Here is a 22492-nt window from a genome sequence, read left to right on the forward strand (position 1 = left end):
TGCAAAGATATTAAGTAAGGGTGCTTAGGATCCCTCTTCAATAATCAGTAATGAGACCTTAAAACTAACCAAGAAGTCCTCCACAGTGATTGAAAATGGATCACCATCACCTTCAATACCTGTCTGTATCCCGTAGTTAAGAGGTTCTTGTTCTGTCTTTTTCAGAACATCTAAGATATTTAGTGTTGCTAATCTGTGTGTCTCCTTTGCTCGGCACATTGTCTGTGCTGGACACCAATTTAATGCAGGCCGTCATATTGATCTCACCTTCCAGGAGAGCCAAGGTGAACACTATGGCAAGGTCAGCTCCAAGCCTGGACACCAATTACAAGTTTCTCATGGAAATTAGTGATCTATCCATATCAACTGTACTGAGATCCACTGGGATAAAAAAGTGCTTGTAATATTTTAGCTCCTCTGTGCGAACCACAAGGAAGTGAAAGAGACAAGTGTTCCACAAATAGACCTATAACACAAGCAAAGTATACATCAAGAGATTTATCTTTCCATATTCTCCGAATAATTGAGATAGCTACATTGGTTAATTTAAAAAAAAAAAAAAAGCAAGCCAGCTAGAGAGGAAGCTGAAATCCCCAAATGTTGTTAGGTTAGCTCGTTCTCCCCTCCTCGATATTGGTTAAAAAAAATCCCCCTTGCAAAGTTCTGGGCCAAATCAATGGGTAAACATCAAATGTGCCATCAGCTAGTGTGGGGAAACACAAAAGCTGGAAAGGATTTTAGGTGTGAGAAATAAAAGCAGGCTTCAGAAAATAAAGCAAAAGGATTTAGAATTCAGCTTTGCCTGTGAGAAACTAGAAGAAGATACAGTTATGCAGCACCAAGGACATTAAAACAATGGTTAGGGTTTCTAGGTTTGGCCTAGATAGATTTTGGAGTTGCAAAAAATATGCTTAGCAAGAAAGATAAGTTTAAGGCTTATAATGAGGACTTTGTGTATTGTTAAAGCATAATAGGCCAGCATTGTGTATAGCAGAGGTACGTGTGCTGTTTATGAATTGGTTAAGACAGCTGTCTGTAACTTTTAGACGCATGTTGATTGGCTAAAAGCATTGCCTTCTTTTAAGAATGCTTTGCAATCAGGAAGTTGTTGGATGTCTCAGACCATCTCTTGTGAGACTGATGCAGAAATAAAATAATAAAAAGCTCCTGGAAAGCTTGTCTGGGCTCCCCGTCCTGTTTGTCGGAGATCGCTGACAAGCTAGCAAAGCTTTCGAACGGATTTTCCTTTCTACAAGCCTGCTCATTGAAAGGTTCAAGCTACGATCAAATCTTTTACAATTCTGATTTTCAGCAATTTTAAGGTACTTTGTTTTGTGTAGCTCTGGGAAGCAACTCTTGATTTCTTCAAGAGCAAAGCAATTGGAATATACTTAGTCTTATTAGCCAAATTATTAACAGAAGTTACCATCACCAAACATCCAGCAAAATGACTGAAACATACTGATCGTATGATTTGACAACTGAATTAAAAGGATTTAACATTCTCCTGTGTCATTCTCCCAGGAATATCTGACTTCACACTTTTACAACAGCTTTTCCAATATTTTCTCCCTTTAGCATTCCAATAAAAGCCATTGGCATGTTCTCAAATCCTTCAGTGACTTGTTCATGGTACTTCACTTTTCCCTGTCAAAAGTAAGAAAGGAAATTACTGCATTTTCATCCACCAAAACTAAATAAATTGCAGCAAAATTTTCTCCATCATATATGTTTCATTTGAAACATGCAAGCTGGCATGCACCAGGACAACTGCAAAACCACGTGGGCCCTTGTGAGGGTCTGCTTTTGTTGTAAAACCTTCTATGTGGAGTCATAACGGGAAGCAGAAGTCACTGCTGTAAAAACACACCAGGACAGATTTATTGTTATGTAGTCTCCAGACAACTGACATGTAGGGGATCATTTCTGCAAAGCCAGGCCTGTCTCTACCCATACAGAACTATGGAATTGCAAATCCAATCATCAAAACCTGACCCATCCCAAATCCTCACGTTTGTAAAAGCTACAGTCTCTTAGCCTTTATTGTTCCCACTAACAAACTTCTCACACCCATGAACCAACCTGGCTACTAACTCAGCCTCCACCTCGAAAAATAAAATATAAGAAATTCCCTATTAAGTCCCTTTAAAGCCCAGCTCCCAATACTACAAAAACATTCATTCTTGACAGTAATTTCAGCACAATACTACAATGGAAATCCTGGCCCATACTACAAATGACTGAATGAGAAATACACTAATTACTCTAAATATGAAAATCTTCATTACCAGATAAGTGTTTTGAATTATTCTGGAACCATGCTTCTTCAAAGCCTACAAGTATTCTGGAATATATCTGAGTCTACAAGCTAATATCACATGTCTCAACGAAACAGGGAAGGGATCAGGCATATTTACTATGGTTTAAGTGTCCCCAAAAGTCTCAAAGATCAAGGCAGGGAGAAGGATAGTGTCATGCTGGGACCTCATCTAAACAGCTATGACAAGATATTTTGCAAAGAGGGAATCTGCAGAGTGAGTACACTTGACAGACAACTGCCCCTTCCTTCCTTCCTTCCTTCCTTACCTCCACAACCCACTTTAGCAGAGCGTTCAGACCTTCCTCTCGGCGGTGGTTCCATCGGGTCACAAGAAACCCTTCCATTTGAAGCTCTTTGAAGATCATTGGATACTGCACATAAGGCCCTGCAAGAGAAAGTAACCAGCAAGCCACCTGCAGTATCAGTTTCATTCAGAATAAATCTTAATGCATAAAGTGAGCTTTTAGCCAATAAAGACCACTGAATCACTTTGTTTCAGCCAGAAGCAACAGATATTTTTCCAAACAGAATTTCCAGCACAAAAGACCAAAAATTCATGGATAGACAGCCACCTAGGGAAACAAAGGCCTGATTTATAAAGCTATGGGGCTAAACATTTCTGAAAACAGTTTGATTCAGAAATAAAGTGGCCTCAGCTTCACCTGAGGGACTTCAGCTGAATCTCAAAAATACTGTTTTAACACCTTGTTTGACACCTTGCCAGGCTCTCATGCTCTAACTCCCAAAGTTTAAGTTATAAGCTCTAGAAAACAGTTTCCTCAATCACAAAAATGTGTGATAGTCTCCTCATTCCCAAAAGCCTGTTCCATTTTTTTAAAGTGATCTGAGAGTCCAAAGCCGGTCAGCTGCCAAAGAGAACACAGTCCTCCCATTTCTTCTAGAAGGAAAATCTGTAAAATTTAATGTTATTGAAAATGAATATTCATTCAGCCACATTTCTCAGCAGTTTCATTAGTAGCTGAAATCTTATGAGAAAAAAAAAAAAACAAAAACCTGCATCATCTAAAAACCTGGGGGAAAACCATTATCTCATCTTAAAGTATGTACTACTGTATACATGGCATCATGACACCACACCTGTCTTCTGCTGATCTGTATCTGCTTAGGGCCCTGTGGAGTCCTGTTTTAAGTATTTTAACCACTCCTTCATTTCTAATCAGCTGATGTTCACCAGATAGTGTACACAATGAGTGCATGTACACAGAAGGAGTGTGGTTCCAGTGTCCCACAGCAGCAGTTAGTTACCCAAATGTACACACATATATACACTTAAATGGCACAGGGAAGTAAACAGTAGACTCCCATTATGTCTTTGTGCCATCACCAAAGAGAAAATCAATTTAGACACAATAAATCAGGTCCTCACCTTTCTGAGGCACAGAGTCATTGTACTCAGAGATGGCTCCACAGACTGCAATCCTTCCATATTTCTTCATCTGGTTGATAGCAACACTGGCAAATTCTCCGCCTACCTATAAGAACCAGAGCATGTGCAGCATTAGAGACAATCCAGTGTTTAGCACTGACTGTCAAAATCTGCCAATATTGCATTGTTGCACCAACAGGTTCAGTCTGGGGAAGCAACTTCCACTACCCCAAAGACCTGGTGGCTGCAGAAACCCTTGCGTTTACACAATGCTATGAGGACTCAATCTCACTCTTCCAAAAATTAGTCATGAATGTAGGAAATCAGCTTTAATTCCAAATCTGCTTCATGAAGCTTGGTTTGGAAGCATCAGGCAGGACTAGTACACAGGTCCCTCCTCCTAAGGGTGCTAAGAAGCACCGTCTCTGCTTTTCCGACACACCAGTCTGCACTTCTACATTTTCACATCATGGTGATGTAAGTTTTTACTTAATGGTTCTCATCTCCAGAACAGGGATGTGCTGTGAAAAGAAGCTTTTAATGGTGAGAAGATCTAATAAAATTTACTGCTGTGGGGAGCTCTGCACAAAAGTTGGAAGTGAAAATTAAGGGAACGGCCATGGCCATAAAACCTGTTTGGGACATGAAATTTGGAAGGCTAATGCAAAGTGGCAGGAGCTCCAGCCACAGAGACAAGCATTTTGCCCCAACACCAAATATTCCTTTCAACTGCCAAGAAAGGAAGAACCTCAAGACCTTCATCCGTGGATTGGCAGACACACTGCTGAAGGAAAGAAATGCTAAAGAGGTGACAATGGCTTCTTTAAACCAGGTAGCTAGCCAGGGAGTTTAAGGCCAATATATCAGCTAATACCCCTGTGACCAGGTATTATATTATCAGGTATAATGTATATGTTAGCTGTATTAGGAAATTAAAAGAGCCAGGGCTGGTTCTCTGGCTTGAAAGTGAACTGACGCGGTTTAACTGCATCCATACTGTTACACTTTCTTAGTCTTCAAAACAAGATGCTTACATTCAAATACCTGGCAAGAACAGTATACAGCCCCCATTAATTCCAGCTATATTTGGGAGATGTCAGAAACATCTGAGGGCTGCTCCAGTAGTTTTGCAAGTGGGCCTTGCTACTGTTTTGTTTATGGGTACCAATGCAGCCCCCATGACCACATAATGCAGAGCCATCCACACTCACTCCCCTACCAGCAATAGCAGAGAACTGCCTGCGGTCCAAGGTGGGGCCAGGAATGGACTGGATCAGTTAAATGTTATTGTGACCATCACCCCCCAAAATGTGCCATGCTTTTCAGAGGGTGAAGTACAACTTCTCTTTCTCCATCCACAAACACTGCCAACAATCCAGCTTTGCCTTTTGGGTCTTGTTCTTTCTGTTACTGCCCAAGTCAGCTGTAGAAGTATGTGTAGGAAGGGAACAGAAAAGCAGTAAGCTCCTACAGAGACCATTGCTTGATTAAATGGACCTCCATATTGAGTTCCCGGTGTAGACTTCAATTAGATGTATACAATATTGAGTTCCTGCTATAGTTTAAAGAAAATGACAGCTCCTCAAGACAAGGCCTTCTCTCTGAACTTACATTGTCAAAGAAACAGTCATAGCCATCAGGAGAGGCTTTACTCAGTGCTTCATGCAGAGATTTAACAGTCTTGTAATTAAAGGCTTCATCAAAGCCTAATTTTTTCAGATAGGCAACCTTGTCATCTGAACCAGCACAGCCGACCACTTTGCAACCCTGCAAGGAAAGGAGAAAAACATTTATAAACATCCCCTGACAACACAGGCTGACACTCAGAGAGGGCTGGGTGAAGGGCTCACCCTTAAAGTCAGGCTGTTGTCAGCATATGAGCTCCTGAAACATTCAACTAGATTTGCTGTGTCTTCAGGAGCTTTTCCATGTCAAGACCCTAGTGCAGGCATGCTTTCAGGGATGCTTGTCCTACTGATCATTCATGGCCTTGTTGCCCTGTTTTATAGCTAAGTCTTCTCAGCAGCAAGTATGAGCAGTTCAAGCCACTCACCCCAATTTTAGCGAGCTGACCCACCACAGAGCCCACAGCGCCAGCTGCAGCATTAACCAGCACTGTCTCTCCTGGCTTCATCTTGCAGACCTCCAGCAGACCAAAATATGCAGTGAGGCTGCAAAGAAAAGGAAAGAATGCTCAGTGAGGAAAAAAAGACGACAGACACAGAAGTGTGACTTGACCACACTGAACCAAAGTATCATCACCACCAGAACAAGATTAAGTTTTCCTATTTTGTGAAACACAAAACCTAATCCCACCTTCTTTGGCTTTTTCACAGCCATGCCAGAAAAAACCCACAGATATACTGCTGGGAAAGAGAATGTTGAGGCAGAAATCTCTCTAAAGTGAAAACAGCTTTCATTGTGCTCATTAGTCACAAGGAGAAACACCAATAACTCTGTGACAACTCAGTTACATACTGGAAGAGACAGTAAATCCAAGCTAGACAGAGGTCAGTTGCCAGTTGGTATCTACCAGATTAAATGATACTCATCACAAATCAAAGCTGACAGAAAAAGATAAAAAGGGTGAGGAAAACTTGCTGAACGAATGGGCTCACTGCTCCTGAGGACTACTGCGCACAGCTATGGTTTGTCTTGGTTTGAGACAAATTTGAAGGAAAACGTCCGAAATGAACATCCCTCTGTTAGAAGGCAGATTTCAACAGTCCCTCCCCCACCCGATTTCAAAAGAAATTCCTTGGAGGAAAGCAGAAAAAAACTATTTATTTAACAAGCAAAGTGCATGCAGGCACAGGGACAAAGAATGAATAACATTAAACAATAAAACCTCTCTCTGGGAGATGACCGAGGAAGATTCAGAATTCTTTGTAGGTGTGGCTCTGCCCTCTCCAGAGCTGGGGTTTGGAGTGGGCCCCTCCAGGCCGCGGTGTAGGGCCTCCCGGTGATGACGTTCCAGAACAGAGCAGAAAAGACCCAAGAAAAGTTCTTGCCAAAGGAGGCAAGCAGCTCAGCTAGCAGGCTAGCTAAAAACCAAAGAGTTTTAACTCTCTGTCTCCTGAGAAAAGGAGCCAAGAGCTGGGAAAAAAAGCAGAAAGGTGCTTTCCTTGGCTCTGTACCAGCAGGAATGCAGAGGACTGTATGTCCTTGAGCACAAACCGCTCTGAAAAATTCGCCTGCTTCTCTCCCCCCTCTCCTGAGAAACTGCTTAAAGACACAGGAAGGCACAGGATTCATGTCTGGTGTTGCAGTGGTGATCCTGCAACACGCATATATCAAACCAGGAGTCCCGTGGAAAGGAAATATATATGGACAGACAGATTCTTGCTAGCTGTTTCAGAGATGTTTATTTCTCCAGCCGCATGGCCGGAGCTCTGCCGAGGAACTGTTCCAGTCACCGGACCAAGGGTCCTTCTGCCCGTGCAGGGAACACAAACCAACCAATGGGAACGAGGCTGAGCAGGGACAGGGAAGCCCCGTGTCTGTGCCCTCAGGGCCCTTCTCCCAGGGCTACACGGCAGGGGAGGGACCCCAACACCTCACCCGTTTTATTTTAATAAAAGGAGAATGAAAACAACTGGATAAACATAACAAGAACAGTTTCAAGACAAAACAAGCCACCCTCCTGAGTCTTTAAATGTCCAAACAGATTCTGTGGAACATCTTAGGGCTGACAGAAGGGAGACAGAACTCTGAGCATGCTTTGTGGGGAAACTGAGGCAGGAGAGGGTTTAACTTCTTCCCTTCCCCTTTTCATCCCCCACTCGGCATTGGAAAGAGATTTTTGGGGAAACAATTGGCAAAAGCATGGTTTTGTGAGGGAAACCATGGATGAAAAAACGGATTGGGAGTACACTGGGGGTAATAGGATATAGGGTAAAAGGGAAAGGTGGGATTAGGAAAGGGAAACTGTAGGGGGGGCTTACAATGGAGATATTGTCTCACATGACTACGATTTTTTGCATATATACTGCCTTTTACAGGAACACCATCAGGCCCAGTGACCTGCGATGCTTGTAACCCTTTTCTCCCTAGTACAATATTAAATTCCACCACCTCTCCATCTCCCAAGCTTGGGATGCATTTTTCAGGGTTATTCTTTTTAATAGCAGTTCTATGCACGAATATGTCTTGCTGGTTGTCACACCTTGTTATAAAACCATAATTTTGCTTAACATTATACCATTTTACTATCCCTAAGGTCTTAGTTGCTATGATCTTTTCCTTTTTCCGAGTGGCTGCTGTTTTCTGTCTCGCTGCGTCTTTGCTGTCTCTTTCGGTCGCTCCCGTGTTGGAATTGTCGGGGCTGCTCGTGCCTGCGCGCTCTTCCCGGGGTCGCGTTCGGGGCTGCGCGGGCCGGGCCGGGCCGTGCCGCTCAGTTCTCCGTGCGTCGCCTCCTCTGGTCGCAGCTTCGCTGCCGCTGCCGGGCGCTGCACCCACGTCTCGGCCGGGCCCCCGAGCGACGATCCCCCCGCGCCCCGCTCCAGCGCGCGTCTCGGCTGGGCGCGGCTCCGTTCCACCGCCACTGCCGCCAGCCGCCGCCCGCGCGCCGCCCCTCTCGGTCGGGCGTTCCCGGGGCTCGCTCCACCACGCGCTGCACAGGACCGGGCGGGCACCGCCGGGTCCCGCTGCTCCCGCCGCTCCTCGCTCCGCCACCGACACTGCGGCTCGCGTGGCTCCGCCCGCACGCGGGAACTGCCTCGCTGCTGCTCGCAGAGCGCTCGGCGCACGTGGCCTGGGCCGCACGGTCCCTGCGCCACGCTTCCCTTCGCCAGGACACAGCTGACATTGCTCAACAGTCTCGGTAACTAAATAATATTCACGAAAATATTCTTCCATCGGCATATATTTTGACTCCAGTATTAACTGTGTCCAAACGGTTTTCCAAAAGCCCTTGGTAAGAATTAAATCCCAAGAAACATAGAAAAAGTTCTTAAACAACCATGCCAGGAAGTGTTTCAGTTCTTTTTGAGCTTGAATCAAGCTAAAATTTACAAATCGTTGTTCAAGAATCATTTTAAGTTTAAGATAAATGTCCATATGCGGCTCTGAGAGCCAAGAGTCTTCCCACGGTTCCTCCATAGTTTAGATATGGAATAGCAAAGCAAAACCAAGAAGAAGAATCCAAAGTTTCCAGGGTTTACTCACACAAATCAGTCGCTTAGGGATCGGGGATCGTTCTGCTCTCAAATCTCCACCATTTGTTGCAGTGGGGATCCTGCAACACGCATGTATCAAACCAGGAGTCCCGTGGAAAGGAAATATATACGGACAGACAGATTCTTGCTAGCTGTTTCAGAGATGTTTATTTCTCCAGCCGCATGGCCGGAGCTCTGCCGAGGAACTGTTCCAGTCACCGGACCCGAGGGTCCTTCTGCCCGCGCAGGGAACACAAACCAACCAATGGGTACGAGGCTGAGCAGGGCCAGGGAAACCCCGTGTCTGTGCCCTCAGGGCCCCTCTCCCAGGGCTACACGGCAGGGGAGGGACCCCAACAGTCTGGCATAGGGCAGACGATAGGGAATACAGTATCATACAGTCACCCCGGGACATAGGTAAAACACAGAATCATGAAGGTTGGAAAACACCTCCAAGATCATTGAGTCCAACCTTGTCAACTAAACCTTAGTGTGAAGTGCCACATCCAGTTGTTTCTTGAGCACTTTCAGGGATGGTGAGCCCACCACTTCCCAGGGCAGCCTGTTCCAATGCCTGACAACCTCTTCTGTGAAGAAATTCTTCCTGATGTCCAACCCGAACATCCCCTCATGCAGCTTGAGGCCATTTCCTGTTGTCCTATTACTTGTTACCTGGGAGAAGAGACTAACCCCCATTTGCCTATAACCTAGGCAAATGGGGGTCAGTAGCTGTAGAGAAGAGTAAGGTCTCCTTGAGCCTGTTTTACTCCATGCTAGGCAAGTCCAGCTCCCTCAGCTGCTTCTCATCAGATTTGTGCTCCAGATCCTTCATCAGCTCTGTTGCCCTTCTCTGGATATGCCCCAGCACCTCAAAGTCCTTCTTGTAGTCAGGGGCCCAAAACTGGAAACTGTACTTCAGGTCTCAGCAGTGCACTAGTAATCTGTAGGAACCACTGAAGTAGCTCATCAACTGGCCCAGAATCCCTTAAAACTCTTCTTCTAATCTCTAAATTCAAGCTTAGAGCTTCCCACATGGTCTCATCTGAAAGGGTTAACTGAATCCCTCTATAAGACATCTAGAAAAAACATGCATCTTGACTGATGTTAAAATGAAATCTGAGAAGTTATCCACCACACACGATTTTACAATAATTTTGAAAGCCTTTCAGGCATTAGGACTAAGTCCTCATCTCCCATAAAAACTACAGAGAATGAGGTAAGAAATGCAAGCAGATGACTGAGAGACTCCAATAGTAAATACAGATTCCAAAGCACAGCAGTTCTGTCTGCTGTAGTGCAATTCAAACGACATCTATTTTGCTACATGATACAGCATCTGTCTTTTGCATTTTGGTGTTGATTCTGGAAATACAGTGATAGCAACAGAGCCCAATCAGAAAAAGCAGACTAATCCAGGTGCCAGTGAAGTTTGAGACTTTCCACTGAGGTTAACACAGACTGAACTAGATTTTATCCAGCTCATCCTGGATCCTCTTTCTTACTTATTACAGCTCCTCAAGGAGAGGCACAATAATCTCCAAGGTAAATCTGCTCTGATGTAGAGGATAAGCCAAACTTCATGCCCTATACAGGGCAAGGGCATGCAGAAGCACACCTTTCTACCAGCTTGAATAGGCAATATGCTGGTAGAACAAGACAAAGGTCATACAGATAGGCAGAAACCTCCTGCACACTAAAATCCAGGGGATAGTTGCCTTTTCATCTCCAAACTTACCCTGGCATGCCAACTGTTCCAAGAGCTAGAGATTTGGGGAGTGATTCCGGCCAACTGGAAGGAAGGAGTCGTAGATCTTTCCCATCAGAGATAAAATGAGTTCTCCAGCCCCTATCACACACGACAAAGGCCCCCACTGCAAAAGCAGGATTTTTGCTTTCTACAATCCTGTGTAAAAAGTAAAAAAAAACAAAACAAAACAAAACAAAACAACAAAACCAAAAACACAGAAACAAATCAATACTGGCTGGCTCTTCCATTCTTCCTGTAATTCAGAAAATAAATACTTCGTGTCAGGATTTTTATCCCATACCTGCTGATGCTGTCGGTGTCAAGTGCCTTTCCTGAAATGCCTACGACCTCTTACCATGAGGGAAATACTGGCAAGATGATTTTAGATTCAGCCCCACCCAAAAAAACCCCCATTTTCCCACACAAATGCCAACTCTTTCTTTGACTAGCACCACTTTGGTTTGAGTCAGACCAGGTTTCTGTGAGTTAGAATGCAAGAAAGAGGATGCTGGGATTAAAGCATGGAACAGCAAGGAGTTGCTGCTAGGCTGTCTGTTCTCAGACAACCTGCACCTCATTTAAAAGTTGAAGATCCTGAAGATGGAACCTCTTGGGGTAAAGAAACCAGATAAAAAGCAATATCTTAAATCAGGGAGATATCCATATCAGCAGTCTCTATGCCAAATGAAAATTTCACTTTCTTAGCTCAACAGGAAAACTGTGTTGGAAAGGGGTAGATAAGAATCTTAGAATTATTAGAAACAATTGACCTTCTGTTCATCAGACTTGTTTGTTAATTTATCCCAGCCTTCAATGTTTCTGCAGAGAAACACAAGAGTCAAAAGCCACAGATGTTCCTAGGCAGCAACTTACAGGCAGCACAGCAGGAACAAGCAGACAGAGGGGACATCTGTAGAGCTAAATTACCACAAGCTTGGGAAAAGGATGGATTTAAGGTTATATAACCCTTTGGCTAGAGCTGTATCTTTGGTGATGCTGAGGTATTCTCAGCTGAAGTAAATAGCATGCATGATTGCAGACATGCAGCTACCACCACATCAGGTTTTAAAAAGTGAAGTTTAACATGTGTGGCAAGTACAATGGTTAGTGCTTCACATTTGTAAGAATTACCTTTGAAGACACTATCATCAGAAACAACATATAGATTTTATCAGAGGCCTAAATGCTCTCCGGAAAGGTAAAAGAGGTTCTTAAAAGAAAAACACATTCCAACCAGTTACAGGTGAGAATGTCAGTAGCAGAAGTATGTAGATTCAAGTCAAGGATGGATAAAGCAGGCTGCAGATGTCTCAAGTGTCAGCACATTCCTGTTGAGATCTGCCATGCACATTGGTATCAGGAACTGAAGATCTTACCTGGCAACCTGTGTGCCTATCATTATGTCCCCTTCCTTCATGAGCCTTCGACTGTAAGGTCTGTAACACAGGCAAACACAGCTTACTGTACGCAACTTTAACAATGTTCCAGACACACTAAGAATTAGTAGCAACCAATTGACCCAGAAGGAGAGTATCAGCAGTGTTGTTGAACAGATCACAAATAGCTTGTCATTGTAACAGCATAACCGATGTTTTCCAGAGCCAACTGCTTGAGCATCCCAGGCAGGAGTGTTGGGGGGATGACACCACTGATCTTCCCAGCATGGTCTACCTCTACATGAAGCTTGAGACTCAGGGAACTATCTCTAAATTTAGTGTCCACAAAGCCTCTTCAAACTACCCAGTCTCCCTGCGCATCAACTACTGCTTATTGGGTATATCAGCAATGTCCAACTTAGAATATGTATCTTTAAGTACAAGTTTGCTAAGTTAAATTAAGCAGGAACTGCTATGGGTCTACAGTCTCATTTGAATACATTGCATTTCATTTGAAGACATGACAAGGAACAGCAGCTGATTCCAAGAAAAGTCTAGGGCAGCAAAAACATTACCCCAATGTCTAGCTAAATCTGGCACAGCTCTATATTTTGAGTCTTGTAATTAACATGAGTTTTATAAAAAGAAGACAAAGGCATTGAGACTCTGGCGACAATGGGTGCTGCCAGTACATGTTGTTTTGAGGTTTAAGTGGCAAATCAAATGAGGCATTTTAGCCAGAAATTCAGAAAGGACAAAAAGGTATACCTCATGTAAGGGTCAACACTGAGAAACACCGATGCAAGCAGCAACTCTGCGATGAAAAACAAAGCAAATTCCTGGATATTAACAGTGCAGTAGAGCATAGTTTCCAGAAGTCAGTTTTCCAGCTAAATTGATACGAACTCCTGACAGCTCAAAGCCCCCACATCCCATCTTTGTTTAGGGAAAACCTACCAGAAATGACTACTACATTCATTAGTTTTGGGTTATTGGTATGCTGTTGAAAAAGAAACTTTCTGCAGTGTATCCTTAGGAAACCATCTTATTTTCAACTCCGCAATTTTGTATATGCCTCCTCTCTCTACAGAAGGGTCACACAGACAGAATTCCTAAGCAAAACTCTAATTTAATTTTGATGCATATAAAATGTCATTCCACGATTCAGCCAGAAGAGGGTGATAAGACACCCTGGCACAGGTAAATACGAGCTACTTGGTTCCTTAAATAGAAGGCATTAGCTTATCTTTTCTAAGTAGCCTAATTCACCTTACTGTCTCTAATAACACTAGTTCTTGGGAAATACATTGTTAAACATGTTTTAAACTTCTCATTTACACAGCACTTTTAGCGGTTCATCTCCACCTATTAATATTTTTCATTGCCTGTGCTGCAGTGGTCTAGCTAATACAAGCTAGAAATGTATTCAAATACCTTCCCATTACTCAAGAGTGAGCAAGAAAGACACATAACATAACAAGGAAGGCCACTGCCTTTAAAAGTGCCACTGTAGTATGAACTTATGCCTCTTTTTGCTTTAGGAATTAAAATAGGAAGGAAGAAATTACTCCATGTTCTTAAATACCCACAGGCATGAAATTTTTAAGTGCATCTGTATATGTAAGGAGAAAACAGTTTTCTGTAAACATAATTGGTACTTTAATAACCTTCTGCACAATTCCTCCTGCACACCCTTTAAAGTGTGGCAAATTTTGTAAATGACAAGTGGTGAGATGAGGCTCAAGAAAATATGGTAAAAATGTCCATGTGAAACCAAAAATCAAAGTTCATTCTTTTATCAACAGCTCTTGCTGTTGATATGGTAACAAGTTATCATATTCCTTACTCTTTTCAAAACAGAGAAACACAGGAATAAAAACTGTCCTTTTTTTTTCTGTTTATATTCAACCTCTCTTCTTGTTGCAACAGAACAAATAAGATAAGGACTGGCAAAAAAAAAAAAATTTTGAATGCAGGCAGAAGTCTTGCCATCTTGCTTCTTTAAATAAAAGATCAGCCTTCACTGACTCCAGCCCTGAGGTCTTTCAGCTATAGCCTCATTCCCAATGCAGTCACTGCTCTCCCTCAGCACTATTCTCAATATTTTCCCTACCAGCATGAAAAACTCCACTGAAAACATACTCCTATAGGGTATCATCTTCTCCATCTTTTCTCAAATGATTTTGCAAATTAAAGTAGATAAAAACCTTTTACTAGTAAAATGTGTTGAGTTTTACTACAGTTACCTCATTGGTTCTGTGTCACAGTCCACTTCTCTCTTTCTACATTAAACAAATTCTGTTTTCCTTGTGGCTTTGAGGTTTCCTTGTCGGTTTTGAGGCCATACCACTTCGGTAATTTTCTCCATTTGCAAACACATTCGAATGCCTTTGCCATCAGGCAGCAAGTGCACTTAGGCAACATGAAACTCTGAAAGGTGTGCTGCAATTGCTGTGTACTGGACTTACAAGAGTTCAGTCATTGTTTCTAAGGGCATTACCAGAAGGCAAGGTGTCTTTGAAACTACCAACCCCATCAGTATATTTCTTCAGCAATTGTCCTTCTCCCTTAAGGCACGTGGCTTGTGACAAGCCGCCAATTTTTGAAATTCCAAACAGAAATATGCAGCTTTATAGATGCACGGGCATACATCAGCTATCAGATAACCTCCACAAAAATTAGTAATAACACTTAGCACTCTGCTCACCTCCATCCTTTAGATTTGGCAGCTCTATCTCTTTCAGGTCAAAGTCACTGGTTTTGGGAAAACCATCAAAATGCTTCTTTAGAACCCATGCCTTGGCAATCACCATCCTGTGCAACAAACACAAACAAAGCACACCAGTCAAAGCGATGCCCAACAGTGGTGGGCTGCTCATGGGGCTGGTTTAGATTTCATGAGGCAAAACACTTATCTCGATAACATGCCAAGAAGACCTCTGCTTGGTTCTGTGGTAATATCATCGGATAAAGAAAATGTCAGAAAAGTCACCTCATTGCTTTAGAAACCCAGATCTTCCTGCGACCTGCCAGACCTCTCTGCCTGCTGGCAGCAAGTCCTCATGTGGGAAGTCAACCCAACAAAATGTGCAACTCCCACTCTAAAGATACTAAAGAAAGAAATCTACTAGTTTTAGGAGAAAAAAAGTCCCATTAGAAAAAAAATTAAAAACTTAAGTCTATTGCTCCCCTTACCTGAACCTAAATTTTTACAAGCTTGAACCAACGTGCAAGTGAGAAAAACAAAGGTAAGCAAGACCTCTTTCTGTGACACTCATCATATTGAAAGAAAATGCTTCTCCAGTTGTGAAGCTCAGAGCTTGCAATTGGGAGCATATTGCTACCAACATTTTCCATAGAAGACAGAAACAAACAAATGACTTGCATTAATTCTATCCTCACAAGTCCCTTTCCCTTCTTACACCCAAGTGAAAAAGAAAGAGAATCTTATACTTAGAGCAGGCAGGTGAAAACGGGGTCTTCTGCTGACAAGTCAACCTTCTACATCCGACTCAGTCAGTGACTGGACTCCTTCGGTCACACACACTTTAAAAAGGCGAAATGTCTGCTGTCAGCAGTACACTTCCCCAGGATTAAGTGTAAACCCTCAGTAAACATAGCATAGGTCACACCCAGTGTGATTCACCTTCCTCGCATTAAGATTTGAGATCAGTCCTCCAAACCACCCCCAGTTCAGTGCCCAGCCAGTTGCACAGGCACATTATCAAGCATGCAAAGCTAAATGCACACACTGCATGGTTCTAGAACCCAAAAAATACTGCAGTCTGGAGACCAAGACTATCCACCACAACAAGAGTTTCTTCAAATCACATTTTACTCATCCAGAACTCTTAAGAGTTCTACCTCTGTGGAAAAGTATCTAATTAAAAATTAATGTCAATTTCATTGCTCAATTCATAATTTAACACAGCAAATGGCCCATATGTTTGCCACTCATGGTCTGTGCTCTGACATGTTCACTGTTCCCAGTGCAAGGAGAGCTTGTGTGGCTAAGTCTCCATCTGCGAGCCACCTTAAGAAACAACTGGCATTTTGCCCCAACTATGTTGCAATGAGATATGTAGCATGGGGGAAAACTTTGTCCAGAGGACCATCTTCACCTTTTGTTCTTTTTGTGAAAACGCACAAGTACAATATGAAGGGTGAAAAGTGTAGAGAAACCAATACACAGCAACGTGTTCAACTACAAAACACATGAAGACAGAAGTACTAATTAGTAACAAGGACCCAAGAAAAAAAAAAAGCAAAACGTGTTTACTAAAGACACACATGCAAGCATCAGGGAGAACAGGGCAAGTTCTCCACTATTTAGATAAAAGAGTAAGTCACCAAATCCAAAAACTAATCAGCACTCAACTCACACAACTTTCTATGATGAAACAGAGATATTCCGTGTTCCTGAATGACAAACACAAGTGAGGGTTTCCTGCACCAGAAACGTGTGCTGGGGAAATCACCTCTCACAAAACGAAAAAAGTATAATCAAAATCAATGTCAAAGCCTCCCACAGTCGGTAAGTTGGCAGCCAAAGCCAGCATTTGTATCTGCCACTATATGTATCTGCTTTGGTATCAACAGTGTTTGGCTGTAACAAGATACCATGACACTGCAGCAACAACAAAGCAAAGCCAGAAAACACGTTTACAGGAGCAAAAGGTGTGTTCAGAGTAACACAAAACTGATACCACTCACTAGCTTACACTCAGAGGCGTTGAGAGGGATTTGTCCCACCTGTGTGCCCCGCATTTGGATAGGTACCCAAGTGCCCCAACCAGGAATGAGCAGGGATAAAGGGATGATGGCTAGGCTGGCAGCCATTCACTGATGTGCCATTTGTACCCGCAAGAGTAAGCCATCAGTGATTCAGAAATGCTTTGTCTTCCACCGTGTCACACGTTTGTGAATCATCAATATCGACTCCCTGCTTTTTGTCTCTTTTGTCTGTATGCCTCCAAGGCACAGCCCTGTTCTTTATTTTCCCACTATCCTATCTTAATAGCTTGAGTCTCCATGTCTGAGTACAGGAACTTACTACTTGCCTGAGGGCTGTCCTTTGTTTTCCCTACCTGGCGCTGTCAAACGGGCTGTAATCACGACGATCTGCAAATCTACATCCAATCAGTACGGGCCTTTTCTGGCTCTCTTCTGTTGTTTCCCCGGGTGCTTCCACTCTCAGACCTCCCATTCATACGAATCCTCACCTTCCTATCAAAAATCTCCACTTTTTGTAATACACCGATTTTTTCAGCAGAGCAATGATTCCACCTAGGATCAATACTGAAAGACTAATTTCATTGAACCATTTTTTATTATATTTAGGCCTAATTTTAGAAACAGGACAAATTCTCTGCTTACCATTTCTCTTTTTCTACTGCAATTGCATCATTATAGCCACTTCAAGACTAGAAGACTTTTCTGTAGGTTGTAAAACAAAAAGACCCAAAGCAAACAGAAAACAGAACACAGACACATGTGTGATTAATGGATACACAAAGTAATTTCCAAGTTAACAAACCAAGACTATTTTGTATATTTAGATACAAAATCCTGAGTGGTAAGTACTACATTGCTTAAGCATATCAAATAACCCCAAAGGATAAACAGCAGTGATACAACATTTGTGGGGTCCAGTTAAATCTTACTGGACTAAGCATGCCATAGCCACAACCTCAGCTCCAAGAACAGTAACCTGCTCTTGTAAACTGCAAAACTGCTTTGTTTTCAAGGTCAGTAGGTTTGAATAATACATTTGACAGTGAGTTATATCTTAGTTAACCAGGAGTTCTGTGATTTTTAAAAAAATTTTGTAATGAACTATGTTTAATTAGTTTAAAAATATTTGACTGTGATTTTTGATTCTGGTTGATTCTGAGCTGGTTTTGATTTAGATCTGTGTTGGCTGAGTGACAGTAGAAAACCCTGAGAAATTACCTCACTGCACATGCAGAAAGGAGCTCCATGGACCCATACCCCTTAGAGAACTTAATCAATAGTTGAAGAACAAAGTTCAATAAAGAATTATTTAATGGTTATCAATTAACTAGAGAATAATTAGAAGTCATAGAACAAGACAGATATCTTGAGAAAGTTAAGGAGTCAAAGGCCTATACACCCCAGAAAACTTGATTAATACATTGCAGGTGCAGTAAGGGAGCCATTTCATAGTCGAGTACACCCCACAAAACTTAATCAGCAGTAATTGTCTAACCAGGACAGTAAATTTAATAAAACACTGTCAAGCTATAGATAAAACTTGGGTTATCCATTAAACAAAGATGGATGAAATGTTCTGGAAGTAATTAAAAGAAACAAAACGCATATACCATGATGCAATAAATTGGGCAGTTGTTTCTTTGAACATGTCTGTGGCAAATAAATTCCTCATATGTTGCCAATTTTGACTCAAAATTGTTACTAGGAATGTTTGTCTAACAGCTTTTTGCTGTTAGATTTATAACTCTTTGTTTCACTTTTGCGTGTTTTCTGTATAAAGTGTTTCATAGACCATTATAATCATTACAGTAAAGAGACTGCTATGATAACTTGAGAAAGAACCAATGACAGTGATAAGAAGACTGTTTTAAAAATAAGGGAATGCATTTCTGCTTGATTTTCTTAAGAAAGAACCATCAAAGCCTTTGAAGTGAACTCCAAGACAGCATTTATTCTGATGTCCTTCAAACCCTCCTTGCCCTGTGGTCTAGCCCATCAAGTTACCAAATAATAAAGACTATCAAGGGAAGAACTAATAGATTGGGAAATCTTGGCTTTTTGCACTAAGAATATACATAAAAAAGCAAAGATCCCATCTGTGTTCAGACACTGCAGTTGCTGCAAACTGTAGCAGAGCTGAAAGCTAAGAACCTTCACACAGGTAATCGTAACTCAGGTACCCAAAATCAGCATGGATAAGGAGGTTCACAATGCAGGGGAAAATGGAAGAGAGAAGGAAGAGGTGAAAACCGTAATTCCATAATACATACTAGCAACTAGAAAAGAAGGTCAGGAATAAAAGAGACAGACAAGTCTGAGAAAATTGAAATAGTTTGACTGGAGGCCGAAGAGCTAGTGGTGATACCTGAAATCTGGGAATCTTCACACTAAAGCAGAAAAGCAGTAAAGTTCTCAAGGGAGCATGAGTCAAACCAGAGAAGTTTACCTCTCTTAAGTAACCTCAGCTATTATTCCTGACTGGTGTGGTATGGTTTCCTAGCCTGGACTTGCCCACATCTAACCATGAGGACAAAATCCTCTTAGAAACCTGTCAGTTACATATGAGTTCAATTCAAATTTTGGGTTAGCTTAACAGTTCATCTTCCTGACAGTCACAATTTGCAGATATGATTGTGGTACTTTTCCTTGTACCTCCATTCTGAAGCAGCTACACCTATGGTCACACCCACATTGTAAGAAAAGGGTATGATTAAAAGCTGAGTGAAGTGTATCTCAGACATAATTAGTTTGTAGATTGGTTCTGAGGAGAAATTCACCCATTATCACAACAGCAAAGCTTTTCTAATCGTCATCTTATCTATTTTCTTCTGCCAGATCTAATTTATTTGTATTCTGCAGTATTTCAAAGCAAAGTGCCAAGAACCAGCATAAGGGACAAATACCTCAAAAAAGAAAAACAAGCCACAAAAAACCCCCAAATAAGCATAAAAGGACTTCTTGGCAAGTCCTGCCAAGGGCGTAGTAACCCAGAGGCCACCTCAGGATTTCCTATACACATACAAGGATTACCAACCACGTAGGCCTCAAATCCTACATGCCTACAAGTTTTAGCAAAAATTAGTCCTCCCCACTTGGCTTAATTCTTACAATGCTTTTTCAATTGTATTTTTTTTCCCCTGTGATAAGAACAAAGTAAAGGCAAACCACTCCCATGACACTTTTGGCAGAGACCATACTGCAAATATCCACGCAAGCATGACACTGCATTATGAAACAATAAAGTTGCAAAATCACTTCCTTATGCAATACTATCAAATCTTGGAAAAAGGTCAGATTGAAGGTGACTAGTTATCACTCTGCTAAATGACTGTGCCACCCTGCACATTGTTACAAGGTTGCAATTCCAACGGAGGTTCAAAGGAGGAAGTTCACAAGGGGAAGTGAAAAGGGAAACCAACGCCATCACAGAAATAGGTCAGCTGCATTCATCTCTCAGAAATTGCACATAAAGACCATATCACTCTCTACACCCACTGAAAACTCTATACCCACTCTCTACACTCTGAAAGGAGGTTGTAGCCAGGTGGGAGGCTAGTCTCCAAGTGACAAGTGACAGGTTGAGAGGAAATAACCTTAAGCTGAGCCAAGGGAGGTTTAGTGTAGGTGCTATGAAAATATTCTTCACAGAAAGGGCTGTAAAGCATTGGAACATGTTGCCCAGAGAACTGGTGAAATCACCATATCTGGAAGTGTTCAAAAAAAAATGTAGATATGGCACTTGAGGATATGTCTACTACATGGACAAATGACATTCATCTACTGGTGAACATGGCAGTGCTAGGTTGGACTTGATGATCTTAAAGGTCTTTTTCCAACTTTAGCAATTCTATGGTTCTATGGGGTATGGCAGGTGATAAACTGGCTGACAAACAGGCTGACAAACAAAGCTGAAGCTTCTTGAAAGGCCAGCTGTGCTTTCCCAGTCACTGCACAGCATCCTAAATTGCTTTCAGGCACTTTTTGTACTTCTGCTATACTTAAATGCTGATACAGGACAAACACATGTTGCAACATCAGTAAATGCAAAATTTCCTCAAAGCTGTACTAACATACTATAGCTCAGTTTCACTTCTTAGGTTTGCAGAGATAGGCCTGTTACTGCACCACAGAGAGAAATGTTTAATCTACTTGATTTTACAGCTGCCAAAAAAAACCTTTGAGTTTTTAAAAGCTTAGATTTCTACAAAGGTTAAACATCCCCTTGCAGTGTGCACATCTCCTGCAGCATAGTGTACTAAGTGAACTCAGAAGGCAAGAGACAAGCTTCAATCTGGTGCTTTCTAGCACCACCGATCTCTCTGAAGCCCCCTCCTGGATTTCTGTAATATTACAAGGGTAGTTTCAACCTTGAACAAGTTCCTGCCTGTAACATGCACAACCAACTTCTCCCTCAAAGATGGAAACTTGCTGCTCCAGCCCACTTAGCACATACAAGACATACCTCTGATCTGTTATCTGGTATCTGTTACCTGTTATTTGTAATATTAAGGAGACCGAGATAGATAAATTAAAAATTAAAGTGACATGAGGAAAAAAAGAAGGGAGATGTTAACGAGAGTCTAAGGAAACAAATTTTAAGAGTGGAATCACAGATCAGTGATCAGCACACAGACAGGCGAAGTTGTATTACTTTTGAAAGATAAACATTTCACAGTCTCTTCAGAAATTGTTCAGGCAACCTGTCTAATATCTGACCTTGCCACAGTCTGGCAGCAGAAATCTCAGAACTCTCCATTGTGCTATTTTTCCCAGTATGGTGTCCAGAGGTAAGCAAGTGAGCAGCAGATAAGGCACCATCAAATGCTTCTGGCTGCAGTAGTTCCAGCTGCAGTGCTGTCACTAGTAATGCCTTAAACAGCTGCATCCAATGTAATTCCTGAAGCAAGCAAATACACTTTATTTTTTTCCCTAGTGTAATATAGACCTGCACTCTGAATTATTTCAAATAACTAAAATAACATCAAACCCAGTAGTTCAGGACACCAAGTTTTACAGCAGACCTCAGCAGTAACACTGTCCAGCTGACAGTGTAAGACTGGAGCCAGCCTGCAAAATCCTGGTCCATTTACACAGCACGACTAAAGCAGGCTCAGGAATGAGTAAATGCATCCAGCCGACTTCACTCTCACGCTTTGACCGGTGCAGAAATAAATAGACAGCTACTGTTCTTCCAGTGACACGTACTCACACATTTTGAACAAATTCTCCTTATTCTGCTTGAATGGAAGCACGTCTATGTAAATCACAGCAACAGATTTGAACAGGCACAGATGGCGATTATTTTTCCCTTTTTTTTTTTCTTGGGGGTGGAGGGGGTGGTATAGTAGGATTGCATTGAAAGTATAGAACCGCACTTCCTTCATTTTAATATAATTTCAGGGCGGTACAAAAGCACTTCCCGCCGCAGCCTGGAGTTAACGCTCAAGCTCCTCAGCCCCGCTACAGAACCCCACACGAACGCCCAGGTGCCACGTCCACCCCCACATCCCCCGGGCACCACAGGCCTCCGGCCGCCCTCCTTCAAGGGGCCGGCACCCGCCATTTTCCGCCGGGTCGCGCCCCCGTCAGAGGTGGCGGAGCCCTTTCCTAGCTATGCCCGCCGTGCCTTTCCTGCCTGCCTGCCCGGGGGTGCGCGCTGTCCCCTCCGGCCGCGTTCCGGCAGCGTTCGCTCCTGCTCCCAGAAGCGCCAGGCGCGGCCCTGCACCGCCCCTCGGCTGCCGGGGAGGGCAGGGCGGGCCGGGCAGGCAGCGC

General features: G+C 42.6%; 1 protein-coding gene across 8 annotated transcripts; it reads right to left on the reverse strand.

Moving 5' to 3' along the window:
• Positions 1-483: 483 nt before the first annotated feature.
• PTGR1 (prostaglandin reductase 1) lies at positions 484-22462 on the reverse strand. Of its 8 annotated transcripts, none has more exons than XM_048291214.1 (10): positions 22360-22462; positions 14694-14800; positions 12755-12800; positions 11987-12046; positions 10599-10766; positions 5761-5878; positions 5319-5474; positions 3708-3813; positions 2587-2705; positions 484-1647 (listed from the first exon to the last, which is right to left on the reverse strand). In XM_048291214.1, the coding sequence occupies exons 2-10, from the start codon at positions 14797-14799 to the stop codon at positions 1537-1539; spliced, it is 990 nt and encodes a 329-aa protein (XP_048147171.1). In that variant the 5' UTR covers position 14800; positions 22360-22462; the 3' UTR covers positions 484-1536. The 8 variants fall into 8 exon arrangements, with proteins under 8 accessions (XP_048147171.1, XP_048147170.1, XP_048147168.1 ...); XM_048291213.1 differs by having other exon boundaries at positions 22356-22462; XM_048291211.1 differs by having other exon boundaries at positions 22352-22462.
• Positions 22463-22492: the final 30 nt, after the last annotated feature.

This window comes from Corvus hawaiiensis, chromosome Z (genome assembly GCF_020740725.1).
Source record: "Corvus hawaiiensis isolate bCorHaw1 chromosome Z, bCorHaw1.pri.cur, whole genome shotgun sequence".
Lineage (NCBI taxonomy): Eukaryota > Metazoa > Chordata > Aves > Passeriformes > Corvidae > Corvus > Corvus hawaiiensis.

Excerpts from the sequence above, each read along its gene's own strand:
- PTGR1 (XM_048291214.1), bottom strand. The coding sequence starts at position 14,799 with ATGGTGATTGCCAAGGCATGGGTTCTAAAGAAGCATTTTGATGGTTTT. Across the intron at positions 10,767-11,986 it reads ATAGGCACACAGGTTGCCAG|GATTGTAGAAAGCAAAAATC; the intron begins GTAAGATCTTCA and ends CTTTTTACACAG. Across the intron at positions 3,814-5,318 it reads ATGACTGTTTCTTTGACAAT|GTAGGCGGAGAATTTGCCAG; the intron begins GTAAGTTCAGAG and ends TGGTTCTTATAG.